At 40.8% G+C, this 18229-nt stretch overlaps 1 protein-coding gene across 2 annotated transcripts in view; it reads right to left on the reverse strand.

Annotated features, from left to right (window-relative positions):
• PTPRG (protein tyrosine phosphatase receptor type G) overlaps positions 1 to 18229 on the reverse strand; it is a 715101-nt gene that overhangs the window by 319695 nt on the left and 377177 nt on the right. For both annotated transcript variants that reach the window (XM_089682035.1, XM_089682036.1), the window contains exon 5: positions 4867 to 4962. In XM_089682035.1, coding sequence (XP_089538161.1) covers positions 4867 to 4962 — 96 coding nt within the window. The remainder of the gene's footprint in view (positions 1 to 4866; positions 4963 to 18229) is intronic.

Below are 18229 nucleotides of genomic sequence, written 5' to 3' on the forward strand. Positions count from 1 at the left end.
AAATATTGGCCAAAATGTATTCAGTTATCTTTTTAGTAAAAAAAAATAACCCAAATTAGTTTATAATCAAAAATTATAATTTTTCAAAAATGTTTTTTACATTTTATTTTATTATTTATGGTTTTTTTTTTTGTTTTTTTTTACATACTGTCACCCTAGCAGTACAGTGTCACCATAGTGACACTGTACTACTTGTGGGGGGTGATGTAGATTTTTTTTTTACACTGATTACTTTTACACCCATAAAGGCTGAAAAAGCAATAATTTCTGTCTCTAGCTGCATTCTTGCAGCCATTGAGAAATACTGTGAGAGCTGAGATTGGTCACAGCTTGTCACATGGTACGAGGCTGTTGTGAATAGCCTTGTACCATGTGATCATTCACAGATTTCACACATAGTAAGCAATGATGTCAGAAGTGACATCTTGCTTACTGCTATTCATGTGATCACTGATTGGCCAATCAGTGATCACATGATTGAGACCTCACACAAAGGTCCCATACAGCGATCGGTGTCCTCCGTCCACAGCGGGCACCAGATCACAGTGCCGCGCGCTCCCAGGGAGCACGCACAGGTTACAATGGCGGAGCACCATTTATGAATGGCAACCCCCTCCTGCACTGCTCCCGTCTGGCAGTTTATATACATGGGAGGTGGTTAAGCTTACCTTTTTTTTCTTTTCCAATTTTCAGATGGATTTCTGCTTTAAAAACAAATCAGTGATGAAAAAGTCCCCACCTTTCCCACTTCTTGCATTAAATGCATCAAAATGTAACCCATTATAATAGTCTCTAGAACAGGACCACCAAAAAAACATATTGTGCGTGTACCTGTTCCAATTTTCCTTTTGGGCAGGCACAGAAAATATTTAGCTGTTACCTCATTATCCCAATTACTTTACATCACTGTAAAATGTTTTTATCTGAAATGTTCTCAATATTTTTTCCAGAAAACTTGCATCATATTAAAAAACAAAAATGGAATGTCAGCCGTTTCCTAAATTCTTGCCATTACCTGATCTGTATGTCTTTCTACAAATCTGGGCCTGTCCACAGGAAGAGCTCCAAGCAGCAGAAGTCAGAATTCAGAGTGGATTCTTACCCCTCAAAAACAAAAAACTATATTGCTTTCACCTTTACATGAACATCCCTAAATATTTGGGAGATCTTGCTCAATGTGCTGTAGAGAATCATATTATTCTATTACAAACTGCACCAGATCTTGTACAATACGTAGTAGGTTGACCTGGGGTAGTTTAATAATGGATAACAAACCATGCTGGACCTCATACGGCATATGTACCATAGGAGATCTGGCACGGGTTGTTATAGAACAAAGTGTGCTGTGTCTTGAATGGCACATGTGATATTGGCACATGCTTTGTGCATGATCCAGCAGAACTTAATATTCCATAACAATCTGCATCCTATGACACATGTGCAAGATCAAATGCATACATCATGTGGTGGGTCAACACAGGAAAAGGAAGAAGCAGCCAGCTGATTTGTTTTTTTTAGATACAATAATGTGCAAAAGATATAGGCAAGTGTAAAGAAATGCTGTAACGTAAGAATGCTTTAAAAAATATATATATATTTTTGTTTATTTGTTTCAATTTACAAAATGCAAAGTGAGCGAACAAAAGACAAATCTAAATCAAATTAATATTTAGTGCGACTACTCCTTGGCTTTAAACCAGCATCAAATCAATGAATCAAGTTCCTTTGAAGAAGCACAGAATAAAACGAGCAATGCTGAAGACAGTAGACACAGTGGTCAGAGGCCAAGATAAAAGACACATCATGCTTACTTCCCATTGACGCTGGAAGATTTCCAGAAGTGCCCTCAGCACAGAACTGGCAGAAGCCAGTAAGACCCAGGTACACCCATCTACTGTCCAGAGACGTCTGGCCAAAAGTGGTCTTCATGGAAGAATTGCGGCCAAAAAGCCATACCTCCGATATGGAAACAAGGATCAGTGACTCAACTATGCAGCAAAACAAAGGAACTAGGGTGCAGAAAAATTGCAGCAGGTGCTCTAGACTGATGGGTCAAAATGTGAAATAGTTGGCTGTAGCAAAAGGCATTTTGTTCACTGAAGGGCTGGAGATCAATACAATAATGAACATATGCAGTCTACAGTGAAGCATGGTGGAGCTTCCTTACAAGTTTGGGGCAGCATTTCTGCAAATTGAGGTTTTGTCAGGATCAATGGTGTCCTCAATGCAGAGAAATACAAGGAGATACTTCGCCATTATGCCATACCATGTAGGACGCGTATGATTGGCCCCACATTTATTCTGCAGAAGGACAACAACCCCAAATATACAGCCAATGTCATTAAAAATGATCTTCAGTGTAAAGAAGAACAAGGAGTCCTGGAAGTGGTTTGGCCCCCACAGAGCCCTGATATCACCATTATCGACTCTGTCTGGGATTACATGAAGATACAGAAGGATTTGAGGCAGCCTACATCCACAGAAGATCTGCAGTTAGCTCTCCAAGATGTTTGGAACAACCTACCTGCTGAGTTCCTTCAAAAACTGTATGCAAGTGTACCTAGAAGAAATGATACTGTTTTGAAGGCAAAGGGTGGTCACACCAAATACTGATTCAATTTGGATTCCTCTTCTGTCCATTTACTTTATATTTTGTTCATTGATAAAAATAAACTATGAACACTTCTATTTCTGAAAGAATGCTTAATTGACAACTGCCTATAACTTGATGCACAGTACTATATGTCAGCGAAGGGGGCCCGTTCGCTGGGGGAAGCAGAACAGGGGGACTAATCCTAGCAGAAACCTGAAAGTCACTACTACTAAAGTTATTGCTTTTTTTTTTTAATTAAGATTGCAATGCTGCTGTCAGTCTTATTAAGGTAAGGGGTTGGGTGCTAAGGTCCCCCCCATGGACATCAGTACCAGTAGTTATCAATGTCTCTCTTGAAAGATTTAGTAGAGTTGAAAAAAGACAATACTTTAAAATAGCTTCCACGGATGTTGCTAGTACACTTACTACCCCCATAAAAGCAAAGTGGGAGGTAAGGTATGTGGTTTAACAGGAAAGAATACGCCCTAAGTAATGGAACAATGCAAAAAAATAAAATCTAACAGCATGAACACCTCACCACGCATTGATCACACTTCTGTGTCACTACTGTACAACACTCCATCTTCCATCTACGATGCCCCTGGAGTCGAGGAAACCAAAACTTCTGACAAAGTTCACAATAAGGAATCAATTATGTGTATTAATACCGCCACTGTTAAGTTAAACTGCTCTAGATGCAAACTGAGAATACAGCTATGCGAGAAAATGAGCAGAGGGGATCTGCTAGTCTTAACGTATTCTGGGCTTGCAACCAAAAGCACGCAGGGGTTGTACCTGGTAAACAGGTTATTATGGCCGCTAGGGTGTATACAGGCTTCTATCCAAATCAACTGCAGAGATAACATCATTATAACACAGCACAGGCTTGTTTGTATTTAACATATAAATCTTCCTTGTTGTGTTGTCAATATAATGAAGTTTTACTGGCTTCAAAGACTAAAAATCAGAGCTTTTGCGTATACCCGCAGGTTCGAGCACAATTAAAGAGATACTGTCCCCTTCGCTCATACGGGGAAGCCAACAGTTTCTCTGGAAAGGGCATCAGTGACCCCCTTATACTCCCCTTACCTGCACCCCAAGCAGCTCAATGCTCCTCTGCAGCCAGTGCTAAAATTGGTGGTGACCCAGAGGAGTGGTGATGTCACTCACCCGGTCATGTGATAACTCTTGGCCCTAGCAATTGACTGCTGGGCCCAGGCACCATCACAGAAGAGCAGATCACATTCTTTTTAGTAGGAAATGCTGAGAATATTCGCTGGCTGTGGAAGGGGTAAAGAGCTGTGTAGGAGGAGTATATCTGAGTCGGAGAAGGCCCTTCCAAAGATAGTCACCTTGGCCTGCATGGGCAAGGTTCCAGAAGGAGTAGATGTGAGGTTCTGGACTTGGCTGTTTCATCCTTCGGAGAGGAGTTGGTTGTATTTTATTTGTGCATTTAGCTGTTTGCCTGGAGCTCTGCTTTAAAGTAAACTTGTCATGACTGATGTATATTGGTTGTCATTGCTGACCTTTGTATGAAAATGTCAACTGCCTGTTATATTAACCCATGAGTTTTAATAAATTCTAAGTCATGGACCTGGAAGAAGTAGGCAGGTCAGTGAAGGCTAACTCTTTATCTACTTTTTACCTTGGTCAGTAACTCAAAGTACTAAAACAAGAAGACAGCCATGGAAACTAGTATTGAAAAAATCGTTTAGCACCAGCAGCTTCCATGTGTCTCCCATGACAGATTTCCTTTAAAGCCAATTCTGAAATTCCCTTGCAAGACAGAGATAGCATGAACTACAAAGTATCAGAAGCATAAAAGTAGAAGGATTTCTTCAAATGATCAAGAAGATTACAGTAAAAACATGTTCAATGTATAGGAAAAATTAAGTATGCATTTAATGCATAGCTACACATTTGAAAAAAAACACAAACTAAAAGTCTGAATAAAAACACTGAAATATTTTCCATAAGCAAAGATAACCCCTTTAACTATATTAGGGCCTTCGCTGATTTTTTTTTTTTTTTTTTGCTACTCTTCTCTTCCCATACAAACCAATCAAAAGCAACTTGAAGCAGGCCAACTTCAGGTCAAAAGGAGATCAACTGAAGGTCAAGTGAGCCCATCAGTGAATTCTGAATGATCTCAGAAGCCTCTTAACTGATTCAATGCAAGTGAAATGTACTGAAAATCAAGCTGTGTCTGCCCATGGACGCAAACCCCAAAGCCCATTGATATAAGATCTAAAGAGGTTATATTGGTGACTTACCTGAAAAAAGACAGACATTGCTGCAATCAGTCTCTTATCCAAAATGGCTGCGCCAAAGCTATCAAAGTCATCAGGATTGTAGGAGAAGATCTGCATCTGTTAAGGAAGAGAAAGGATTTGGGTTAAGCACTCGAGAGAGAGTCTTAAAGAATAGCATGTATTCATGTACAACAAACACAGGGTCATTTTTCTAACTCAGAAATCACGCAGACCTCATTCACATGTCCTAATGTCCCATTGGTTTGGCAAGTGCACTGTTGGTAACTACGTCTCGGATATATGGTGCCTGAACAACTCAACAGCACCTGAAAGTAGCCAGGACTGTCAATGGCTGTGGTTAGGGTCAAGTGGTTGCTGCTGTTTTGCATCCAAGGGTGATCCATCTGTCCCCAATCACAGGTAACCACCGAGTTGTACAGGATGAATGTCCTCTACTGATCAGAACACTTGGTGTCCTAGATACAGGTATCCGCAGTGTAGTTGCATCACAATGGTGATGTTAGGATGTGTGCATGAGGCCTAAAGGGCCAATTAAAAATGGACCCTGAATATTGCCATCTGCCACATAGTGCAGTATTGCTGCAAACCGGCAACCTGCATTTAAACCACCATGTAGACCAGGGGTGCTAAACCTGTGGCCCTCGACGTCAAAGTGAATGCAGGAGCTTTGGTGCGCTTGCAGAAAGTGCACCACATCCACAAGACATAAGGGATGTCTATGGCAAAGCACAGCTAACCCATAGGAAAGCCACAGGTGAACTGCACTGCACCTACGGTGTGGGTAAACAGCACTGCATCAGTGTGAAAGCAGCCTTATACGGGGCTCAGAACATTAAGGGCTCATTTCCATTTGCAGTTTGGGGGGCATAAAACCCTATAGATGAGATGCGTTTTTACCACACATCCCCCACCACTGGGTGAACATGCAAACTCAAGTCAAGTAGCACCATGGTATTATTATTATTATACAGTATTTATAAAGCGCTAATAGTTCGCTCAGCGCTGTACATTACAAAGGGGGACAGAACATGTGACAGAACAATACCAATACAATGCAAAACATGAGGGGATCGAGGACCCTGCTCTTTCGAGTTTACAATATAGGAGAAGGGATTCAATACGACAACCCTAGTGCTGCTATTCGTAAGTATGTCTAACTGCAACTTTGGGAAAAAGATATCTCCATTTATAATGGGGAAGTAGTAAATCGGTCAAAAGTGGAAAGTGGCTGCGGCTCCAAACCCTCCACACTAGGAGAACAATGATGTATGTAGGTGGGGACATGCAGAGCACCCAAGCTACAAACAGAATCACTTTTACTTTTTTACTTTTAGTAAAAGCGGATTACACCAGAGATACTCAAAAAATCGGAAACGTCAGAGTTTAAGGGTCCACTGAACTTAAAATATAAATAAAAAAAAAAAAAAGCTAGTTACCTTCACAGAAAACACTGTATAAAAAAAGGCTTATATTTAGCGTTTTTGTGCCAGAATTTAGGAGCAGTAGCGTTTATCAGAGTTTTTACAACAAAACATGGGGGGGGCATGGGGAAATGCCAGGCATCTGAATTTAGAAGGGTTTAGCTTTTTTCTGCTAGAAATGTTCTCAAAAACATAAGCCAATAGGATTTTTTTTCTGTATCTAAATGCGGAGTTGAAAAAAACCACCTCTAGACTACCTAATGTGCATGGACACATAGGAAAGTGTTCACGGCTTCTAAAGGCACAAGAAAAAAAAAAAAAAAAAGCACTAAAACGCCTCTGGGAGCAGTGTTTTTTTTAAAGCTACTGTGCATGGACCCCAAGTGCCTGGTCATAGCGGTGCGATTTGGGAATTGAAATCGCACCTGAAATCACATCCAATTAAATGTGAATATCAGTGTCTTAACATTTGTGATTTGCTACAGCATGATTTCTAAAGTAGTTCTTTCATTATTTTTACTGCAGTTTTGTTGCGATTTCAAATACATAGAATATAATGGAAATCACACTGCAAATTGCAAGAAATCATTGAAAACCTTCACAAGCAGCAATAAAGTCTTCAGAAATCGCACCTGAAATTGCGATGAAATTGCACACAAACCACGCGATTTTAACTCGCAGCGGTGTGAAGGGTGACCAAGTCATCAACTCACGGCTGCCATACTATTTTAAACAGCTTTGTGGCGACAGAACTAATGGAATTTATCCAACCTATGACCATATTTATGCATCATAGTGTACATGAGTTAGGCTATGTTCACACTAGCCTTGTTTGCTAGAGGCAGAAAGGCGTTTGGGAAGTGTTTTTACCGCTTCCCAAATGCCTCGGACAATTCTGCCCATTGCAGCACATGGTGCTGTTCTAACGGGAGCGGTAGCGTCGCGGCAAAACGGACGCCTCTGGTCGAGTCAGGAGGCGTTGAAGCCTCCTATTCTAGTCTATGGTGCCACTCCGCAAACGCCCGGCCGGCGTTTGCGGTGCAGTTGCTACGCGGTTGAGGGGCATTTGCGGAGCGGTAACAATATTCAAACTTCATTATAGGCGTTTGTGGGGCGTTTTTAACGCTCGGCAAACGCCTAGCAACTTCCGCTAAACCGCGCATGCGGCATTTGCGGAGGGTTTGCCGAGCGTTAAAAAACGCTCCGCCAACGCCGGACCAATGCTTGCCAAACGCTATAGGGGCGTTTGGCAAGCGTTGGTAAAACAGTCAAGTGTGAAAGAGCCCTTAAACTATAACTTTTGCATAAGATGTGGTAGGGATGAGACCTGCAAATGCTACCTAATTGCAGTAGAAGAAAAAGTCAGGTTTCCTGGCCTGCCAGATAGGACTCTGCTATGTAAATCCCATAACTGGGTGGAAAAGTAAAATTTCCTTCATATGTGTTTCATTTGTGTATTTAGCGGTTTGCCTGAAGTTCAGTTTTAAACCTGAAGTTTCCTTGGATTAGGGACTGAAGTGAAGAGCCCCCTGTGCTACAGAATACATAAGCGCTATATAAATATAGGAAATACCAACTAAATAGATGAAAACAATCCAAAAATCTCAGACGGCAAAAAATATTTAAACTGCTTAATGTATTCTGATTTATCAAAGTCAAAAAGCGTAGAGTACAAATCCAACAGTTCGACATACAAGTGCGCATAATTTGTCACACTTTAAGGACATAATTTATTAACAAAAATGAGGTGTCTGACAGCATTGGAGGCGCAGCCAACTATTTACTTTGCAGAAAAAAAGAGATATATCATGGCCGCTTAGCGATTCCATTTTACTTAATGCAGTCTGGCTCTGGAAAGTCTTTTATTTACAACTTTATAAAGTAATTCATTTCAGTAACACCTTCCAAGCATCAAGAGTAACACTGTCGTTAGAGAGGTGGATGTGACCACTTACGTCAAAATCAGATCAAGGTCAGCCTGAGGTAGGGTGTGTGCGCCGCTGATGGCACTTAGTCAATACAGAACAAACGTTAATTACCTTTTAAAAAGCGAATAAACACCTGAAAATATATTTTGAAGGGCGAAGGGTCTCACAGCTGCAATCATCTTGAAAAGAGAACTTCACGAAGAACCATTAAATGCTAAAATGCACATAATCGTCCTAATTTTGTTTTTTTAGAGGGAGGACAGCATACGTTACATGGTGTTCTATAACCTGCAACTGCCAGGTTTACATGCACGATTTTTATTTTTTCTCTTGTGCCCTTCCTCAGGATGTCATCATTCAGCATGTCCAACTCAAGAAAAGAAAGGCGAAGCTATCACTGTACTCTTCTCTGTAACAGCAAGATCATTGCAATCAGTAGCCAGATCCTAGTGGTGGGATTGGCTAGGACAAAGTCTGTCAAGATGTCAAGTAATCTGGATTTGCCCTCAGCACCCACAAAGATGTAGGCAACTGATTTTGAAAGCTGTGCCTATAATAGCTTGGGACAAGAATTGGGGCTTCAAGAACCCATTTTGTGATGCAAAATTTTTAACTTTTATAGTGCTATGGCAGATAAAAATGTAATATTGCATATGACAGTTTCATATTTACTACTTGCAACCAGTAGGGATTGACTACAAGGCAAAATTGGCACCTGTCTGGAGACTCCAATATCAACACCTGCTGTGAAAAAAATGAGTACAGCAGGGAGATCACATAACAAGTACTGTAGAATGACTTACAGAGGAGGGACTCATTCCTGCTAGCATAGTTAACCCTTTGAGGACCGTAAGGTTTTGAAACGCCAAAAGAATACTTTTTTTGTTTTTAAAGTTCGTACACTTCAGTTGCTGTAACTAAGCCATTTCATGAAATAATTGGCAAAAAGCTAGATCCATTTGTTGTTTGTTGATAAGAACCAATATTTTGACTCAAACCAAAAAAAAAAAGTTTTAAGTTCTTAATCAGATGATACACGCAATTACAAACATGGGACAAATACGTCCCTTGGTCCTCAAAGGGTTAAAGAGTCACTGTCACCTTGCCCATTGGTGGCAGAGTAAGGATGTCTTTGTAAAGGCCCTCTCCCCTACAGGATCCCCTTACCAGTGCTCTACTACAGTTCCTGCCTTTGTTCAACCTAGCACAAAAATCTGTAGAGTCAGCTTTTGCCAGTAGAGCTTGGTCCTAATGATTGTCTACTTTACCCAAACATTGTTGCAAGGGAGGTGGTCACAAGCTCCCCTATTCCTGAACGTACCTTGTATTTTCACCGATTGTGAGAAAGTACTTGCAAGGCGAGTGTCTCTTTTAAGTAAAACCCATGTTTTGGTCTATGCAAGGCAAACCAGCATATTTGCTGAAATGCTCACCCATCCCTGCATATACTCATATTCCCTTTGCCTCACACCACTTCATTTACCCACCAAGAGGCAAAATACCCAGAGAGGAGGGCAGCACATGACAACCTACCCTTCCTCCTATGATGCCCCTCTGGGTCCTTGCACTACCTTGTGAGGGTAGAGTGAGTCTTTAGCTCGTGTGCTTAAGGCCGTGAACTTGGAGGACAAAAAGGATTTCTTCACTTTCGTGGCCAAACGAGGCAGCAAACAGAAGGTGAGTAGCTAGGGAAAAGGGAGTACGGTGTATTTAAAAGGTTAGTACACCTTTTCAGAAAAAATGAAACCCTCCACCCCCTGCTGCACTTACATCTGTGGGTGATTAGCTTCAGTGCCCCATGTAGCACCTATATTTGGAATCTCCACTCTTCTTCCCCTTCTTTTTGTAGGGCTTCCGGGACAGACCAGAGAAAATCTGGTAGGTCAACACCAGCACGTGACTGCTTTGATTTGTCCCGAACGCCTTACAGAAAGACAGGGAAGAACAGCAAGGATTTCACATCCACAGACCTCTACAACGGCTGTGTGGGCACTGACAGCTAATCACTCCTGGAGGTAAGTACAGCAGGACCAGGGTGGGGAGGGTGTTCACCTTTTCATTTTTCCACCTGCACAGACAAAGCACAGGCTTACTTTAACCTCCCTAGCGGTCTGATTATGTCCATATTTCTGTGCTCAAAGTGGTACATTTTTTTGCATGGAAATATGTATTTTTTTTATTGTAGGCCTGTAATTTTTAGGAATAACTCACTGAAATCTGTCCGAACACGAGTCTAGTAAACATCCCGGTATGATAAAATATGAAACACAAAATCATAAATTATAATTTAATAAATAATCATAAAAAATAATAATATAATAATAAATTTAATAATATAATCAAACCAAAAAACACTGAAATTTGAAATATAGCGCCAAGTTCGCACATCACTGAGCATAGTCGCAAAATCGTTTTCAGTGTCTGATGATGAATTTCCCCACGAATCATCACTCAATTCTGCAAGTTTTGACTTAAAGGGACACTTTTTGGACGCCATGGACTTTTCTCAGTTTCCAGGCAGAAAGAACAGTAAAAATGCAGGCAGGGCACAGGACAAAGCACTCAGGACAAAATGTATGTGAAATGGTTTGATACAGGAATGTTTTACTATGTGATTTTAGTGTATTGAGTGAATGCCACTTTTTGTCATTTTCAAATTTCCCGCTGTTCCGTCCCTCATACGTCCCGACGCTCGCAGGGGATGGAAACCAGATGACAGATGCCGGCATCTGCCGGATTACATTTCCAGGGACACCGCAGGAGGGACATCGTGGGAGTGCAGGACAAGGTAAGTGAAGAACAGATCCCGGAGCAGCGCCGCATGGTAAGCCCGAGTGTAGCTCGGGGTTACCGCTTTTGGTACTGAAACTTTACCCCGAGCTACATTCGGGAATACCGTCAGGGAGGCTACCTCTTATGATTTTAAACTGAATAAATGCTGTCTGTAAAATATGCTTATTTGTGATATTATGCAGATAACTGAAAAAAAAATACAAAACATCAGTAAAATAACGCTGCTTAAAATCATTATTATACGCTTTCCAACAAAGGGCTTTTTTTTTTTATAAACACAGCACAGACCCCATTTGTAATCAACCCACATGCAGAGTTTCACCTTCATGGAGACCCCCTGAAGAATGGACAGAGAGGGGAATATGAAAACATTATAGAGGTTGAGGCATGTTTTACACAGTAATATTACCCTGCTCTGTGTCTATTACTGTATGAAAATAGCCAGCTGACCGCTAAGGCTTACAATATAGGAGCTAAGAAATTGCTTTGTTCTGGGGCTAATAGCCATATGATTTAGCATGAAATGAAGTCTGGAAAATCATTTTGGATAAATGGAAGTATAAATTTAATAGAATTTCCAAGACAACACGAATTGCTACACTCCAACATAAACAGCACAATCTAAATCACACCAAGCAAACAGCAATATGGAGCTGGGCACACTACTCTAAAAGCCCCAGCCGATACTTTCACTCATTCCTAACTCTACTGTTACCCATTTATTAGCCTTCTACTTAAAGGTGGTAACACATTGTCAGGCTGATAGTAGCATAATAAACATAAGACACCTGACTGAATATTATATGCACTCTGTTTTTGGCACCCTGATTAGCTGGTAGAACAGTCAAGGATGAAAATTAAAGAACTAAAATAGATATACAACATAATTTTTAATAACAAAAACTAAAAGGGAATATGTGATATTACATCAAGCAAATCAAGATGTCTGTTGAGGTTCTCATCTATCCAAATCAAGGTATAACTAGTAGCAGTTGGTCACATTTAACTGGACTTGCTCTGTAATGCTGAAGACATTTCGCTGCTTATCCAAGCGTCTTCTCCAGCTCTGAGTTTCAGTGACATACCCCAGCACTTATAACATTTGCCTTGACAAGTTCCATGGTGATTAGATGAAGGTGAATGATGAACCCACATGGATATCAATGCTGGAGGATGTTCCTGACTCACTGGAGCTGAAGAAGTGGTTAGGATAAGCAAAAAAAAATCTGCAACATTATAGAACAAATCCAGTTGAATGTCACTAAATACTACTAACTAAGCAAATTAGAACTACTGTTGTAATGCAGCCACCATAAAATGCTTGTTCTTACCTTCAGAGTATTGGCCATCTCACCAAACGCTGTCTTTGGTCATCATGCTTCCCTAGGCACATTAGATAATTGGTAATGCTTTTTTGAACAAGTTCCATTCCTCATGTCGGTGAATGGTTTAAGTGAAAAAAGATGCTATTGCAGACAGCGTGGTGTTCGCCTTATAGAGGACCAATTTATATCTGTAGACCTTCTAAAAACTCAGCCTTCTGGATATGAAATACACAAGTACAATCCCTCCTCTTGAATTGTGTGCTGCCTGAGCAAATTATCACCAAGCTCAAAGCAATGTGATATTTAGAACTCTGTAGTAGAACTGGATTTTTTGAAGGCTACAGTGAGGGATTTATCATAATGACACTTGTAGAGCAAACGTTAAAATTGGCTAAAATAAAACCGGTTTTATTGTTTCCCTCTGGACAGTAGTGGCTACATATGCACCTTAAGCTGGCCATAGATGGAGCGATTTTCTTTCCTGCAACCAAAGGTGAATCCCTCCCGCAGAACCATTGTGTTCTCCCGACGCTGCTAGCAATAATTGCATGTAAGATCCAACAGGCTGGTTGTGTCCAATCATTCAACTTGGGTACATTCAGCCTGCCTATACATGGTTCGGATCTTAGCCGGTCCCTGCTGAACTGGCCGAGATTCGAACCAAGAGTCGAGGGAAGGGTAAGTTGGGAGAAGAACTTTTCTCAGTTTAAGGGCCATGAAATAATCTGTTCTGATGGTCTGCACAGCTTAGCAGTGTCCTACATGAAGACCTAAGCCACAGGTGTCAAACTGGTGGCCCTCCAGCTGTTGCCAAACTACAAGTTCCATGAGGCATTGCAAGATTGACAGTTACAAGTATGACTTCCACAGGTAGAAGCATGATGGGACTTGTAGTTTCGAAACAGCTGGAGCGCCGCCAGTTTGACACCCCTACCCTAAGCTGTAACCAATTGTAGATTCTAGCATTCGCCATTTAAAAAAAACAAAAAACATAACAATAGTAATCACATGACAAAAGGGATAGAGTTTCATCATTCAGGTGTGGCCTACAGCAGTATGAATTCCAAATACAACAAAGAGATTATTGGATTTAATGATTTTAACAACTCGTCTTTTAAAACACTAAAATCTTTTTTAGTTGGACTGGAGTTTTTTCTTTTAATGTTAGTACTAAGAGTGGAATCACCACCTAACAAAGAAATATAAATGATAGATGTTACACTTGATATATTAGGTATATTAATCATCAAATTAAAAAAAAGGCTTCAATTTGCAAGAAAAACATGGTCTAACGTAGGGCAATGTAGATGAAAGCCAACAGAAACACAGAAATTTCCTTCCTTGCATCCCTCACAGCCTTGAATTAAACATGGAGGAGATCTCCTCTCCATAAAACCACAGGTGTGTACCAGATGTCATGCTTGTCTTTTCTCGAGATTACAGCTCACAAACTTTTGCCTTTGGAATATTAACAAAGCTCGGCATCGAGAAGACTGAAACACATTAAAAAACAAACAGGTTTAGCATAGCAGCTTATCTGACAAGTCATTGATTTCCTTTGCTGCAAGATTGCATTTATAAAGATGATTATATTTCGCATTAAGAAGGTGTCTGTGCTGAATGTTCATCGCATATTCTACAGATAACGGCAATGTAACCAGTTTTCAAGGATGTTGGAACTTTTTTTTGAGCTATATTCAAAGTGGATCTTTGAAAGACGTGTAACTGGTACATATGGGACTAACTCGATTTGCTGCCAACTCTTCCTTCCCCGATAAGTCAGCCATTGCCTTTCCCTCTCCAAATGTGTCAGCCACCACCTCTCCTTCCTCAAAAGCGCCAGCTATCGCCACTCCCTTCTCAAAAGCATCAGCTATCGCCTCTCCCTCCTCAAAAGTGCCAATCATCGCCTCTCCCTCCTCAAAAGTGCCAGACACCTCCGCTCCCTCTTCAAATTAGCCAGCCTTCACATCTTCCTCCTCAAATGTGCCAGTCACTGCCTCTCCATGCTAAAATGCACCAGCCACTGCCTCTTCCTCCTCAAATGTGCCAGTCACTGCCTCTTCCTTGCCAACTGTCTCTCCCTTCACTAACGTGCTAACCACCACCTATGTCTTAGATCCAGCAGCTACACTATATTGCCAAAAGTATTGGGATACCCCTCCAAATCATTGGATTCAGGTGTTCCAATCAGCTCCATAGCCACAGGTGTATAAAAACAAGCACCTAGGCATGCAGACTGCTTCTACAAACATTTGTGAAAGAATGGGATGCTCTCAAGAGCTCAGTGAATTTAAGCGTGGTACCGTGATAGGTTGCCACCTGTGCAATAAGTCCATCCATGAAATTTCCTTGCTACTAAATATTCCACGGTCAACTGTTAGTGGCATTATAACAAAGTGCAAGCAACTGGGAATAGCAGCAACACAGCCACGAAGTGGTAGGCCATGTAAAATGACAGAGTGGGGTCAGCGCATGCTGACGTGCTCAGTGCACAGAAGTCGCCAACTGCAGAGTCAATAGCTAAAGACCTCCAAACTTCGAGTGGCCTTCATATTAGCACAACAGTGCATAGAGAGCCTCATGAAAATGGGTTTCCATGGCCGAGCAGCTTCATTTAAGCCTTAGATCATCAAGTGTAATGCAAAGCGTTGGATGCAGTGGTGTAAAGCACACTGCCACTGAACTCTAGAGCAGTGGAGACGTGTTCTCTGGAGATACAGATCACGCTTCTCTGTCTGGATGTGTCTGGGTTTAGTGGTTGCCAGGAGAACTGTATTTGCCTGACTACACTGTGCCAAGTGTAAAGTTTGGTGGAGGGAGGGACTTTAGTGTGGGGTTATTTTTCAGGGGTTGGGATTGGCCACTTTGTTCCAGTGAAGGGAACACTTAAGGAGTCAGCATACCAAGACATCTTGGACAATTTCATGCTCCCAATTATGTGGGAACAGTTTGGGGATGGCCCCTTCCTGTTCCAACATGACTGTACACCAATGCACAAAGCAAGGTCAATAAAGACATGGATGAGAGAGTTTGGGCTGGAGGAACTTGACTGGCCTGCACAAAGTCCTCAACCTGATAGAATACCTATGAATTAGAGTGGATACTGCGAGCCAGGCCTTCTCGTCCGACATCAGTGCCTGACCTCACAAATGAGCTTCCAGAAGAATGGTCAAACATTCCCATAGACACCCTCCTAAACCTTGTGGACAGTCTTCGCAGAAGAGTTGAAGTTGTTATAGCTGCAAAGGGTGGGCCAACTCAATATTGAACCCTATGGACTAAGACTGGGATGCCATTAAAGTTCATGTGCGTGGAAAGGCAGGCTGACCAATACTTTTGTCAATATAGTATGTCTCCATTTCCTCCCCAAATACAGTAGTCATTTTTTCTCTTTTCCAAAATATCCATCTCCTCTCCTTCCCCCAATCCAACAGGCTACCTAACAATTGGTTGACATCTTCTGAATGAAGCAGCCGTGATGGGTTAAACATTACCATGGAGTGGTGATGTTTCCACTAATGATGTTGAGCCATCCGGGAACAGGTGTGCTGCCCATCAATCAAAGAAAGGAGGGTGCATTGTTGAACAGCGCCTTCATTCATGACAGATTAGCCTATAAAATAACTGGCTCTTTTCTCATTGTGGTAGGATAACAGTCACAATATGCTATTAAATTTGAAAATGAATTCATGCAAGTTCCAATTCAGATATTCACCTGGACCTACAGTAATAACTTCTTTAATGGAAAAATATATCATTATAAACTAAACTTGATTCTCTCTCCTATTTTCTGAAAAAAAAAAAAAAAAAATATCCACACATCCTTATGTAAATGTAAGATGAGGTCAGGAGTTAAAGTACCTTTAATGCTTTTCATTTCTAATCAGAGCTATAACTAAAGTCTTTAGCTCTTCAATGAGCCCTGTGTGGGAGCTACCATCCCCTGACACTCAAGATTAATTCACTTTTAATAAACAGAGCGTATGGGTCCATAGCTGGAAATCAGTGGAAAATTATGATTTCACATGGGAAGGTGCCAGATGCGAATGGTAACACGACAGCTTGCAGTGGTGAGAAGAAAACGTCTTATAAATGAATTGATTTGTTTGGCTTTCTAGTCGAGGCAAGCATGGACTTTATGTCAACGCTGTGTTAAAATTGATTTTATGTATATGGCTTACGGAGAATCAGCATATCACCGGTCTCCAAACAGGCAAATATGAAATGTTCTCTGTTTCTTTAGTGAAACTAGAAATTTATTCTGACATAATCCAAGAAAAAATTATGTCTACATCTCAGTTATTACTGCTAGGGACACTAGTATTAGATTTCCAATTTTATTCATTGGTGTGCTCAGGGGTTTAGGATGATTTGGTAAGCCCATATAAGGTCTACCAGCACATCTATGGAACGCGTCATAGAACAACCGTCAATTCACAAGAGTAGATGGGACGCAAGCTCAACATAGGGGATGCTACACATACAAACCTTGTTTTTCCATAACCACTCAGCCAAGATGAAAAACCATATCAAAACAAGAACTCAAGCTTTTATTTAGCGCCATTTCAGCTTGCCATAGTTTATAAAACGAATACAATAAAATACATTTGCAGAAATATTTTAAAAGTTTCTTTAAAAGTATCTATCATTTTCTAAACTTTTCTTCAAATGACTATGCCATACCAGTTAAGAGCAGCTGCTATCCCCATGGCTGCAAAACAATTCACATTTTTCTCTTCCTTGCCATAGCAACAATGTTCAGTTTAAAGGAGAAACTTGAGAAGATATCACAGAAAATACCTGTTTCTATAAATGTACAAAAATGTATTTAATGAATTTCATAAACAATCATGGATGTACATAAAAATATAAACCTTTCCAGGTACAAAATAATACAGTATGTATAAATGGGAGTGTTTTTGATCACTCAAAGTTGGCATCATGTGCTCATTAGCTATACACATTGCACCACTTTACAAATAGAGGTAAATGGATTTCACAGAATAAATCTGCATTTCGCAGACCAATGTGAAATGTATTTCTTGTAGTATAGTATTCAGTGGTCTATAAACAAATACAAGGGGTGTTCAAGCCAAACTGTGATTTTTAATTTTACAGGTATAAAAAGGGATGCTAGAGTGGCATTACTACATGCAGTAGTAAGTGGCAAGTGTGTTCTATTACTGATAGGCAGCGCACATATCCCGGGCCAGTCCAGAGACCGTTAATCAAGATGGCAGACAACATTGTTAGTGTGTGGAATTTGTGAACAAAGCTGTAAAATCTACGGATATCTACAGAAGAAGAAAGCACAGTACGGTGATGAGAAGAGCTCAACTGTAGTAAGACATTTGAACTGTTTCTCGAAGATGGCTGTACATCCACCAGTGACAATCCCAGCCATGGCAGTTCCCAAGCCCACAACAGTCATTCCTGTGAACATTCAGCGCATGGAATGCCTGATCCTAGATAATCAACGCATAACCTGTTGTGAAATAGTACAAGAGACAAGTCTTTCTGTTGGAATGGTGAACACAATGTTGACGAAGTAAAGCAGGCTGTCCTAGGATTGTTAAGGCGTACTGACAAATCTTTCTATGCCAAAGCTTTCCAGACATTAAATGCTGGAATAAATGTATAAATGTAGCAGGGAAGTATGTTGAAAAATAAATGCAGTTTCCACTCCTTGAAATTTGTTCTTTTATTATATAAACTCTAAAGTCCCAGTTTGACTTAAGCACCCCTTGTACATTACACCATGGAGATGGCCATAATTGTCCCTCCTGGATGACAAAGCAAAAAAGACTCTCTCTCAGGTAAAAGAATGCATCACAACTGGGCAATCGGTCAGTCTCTCTAGCAGCACCTCAGTGCAGAGAACCCCGGAGGTTCT

Source organism: Staurois parvus, unplaced genomic scaffold, assembly GCF_062004578.1.
Source record: "Staurois parvus isolate SC_StPar_1 unplaced genomic scaffold, SC_StPar_1.0 ptg000283l, whole genome shotgun sequence".
Taxonomy (NCBI): domain Eukaryota; kingdom Metazoa; phylum Chordata; class Amphibia; order Anura; family Ranidae; genus Staurois; species Staurois parvus.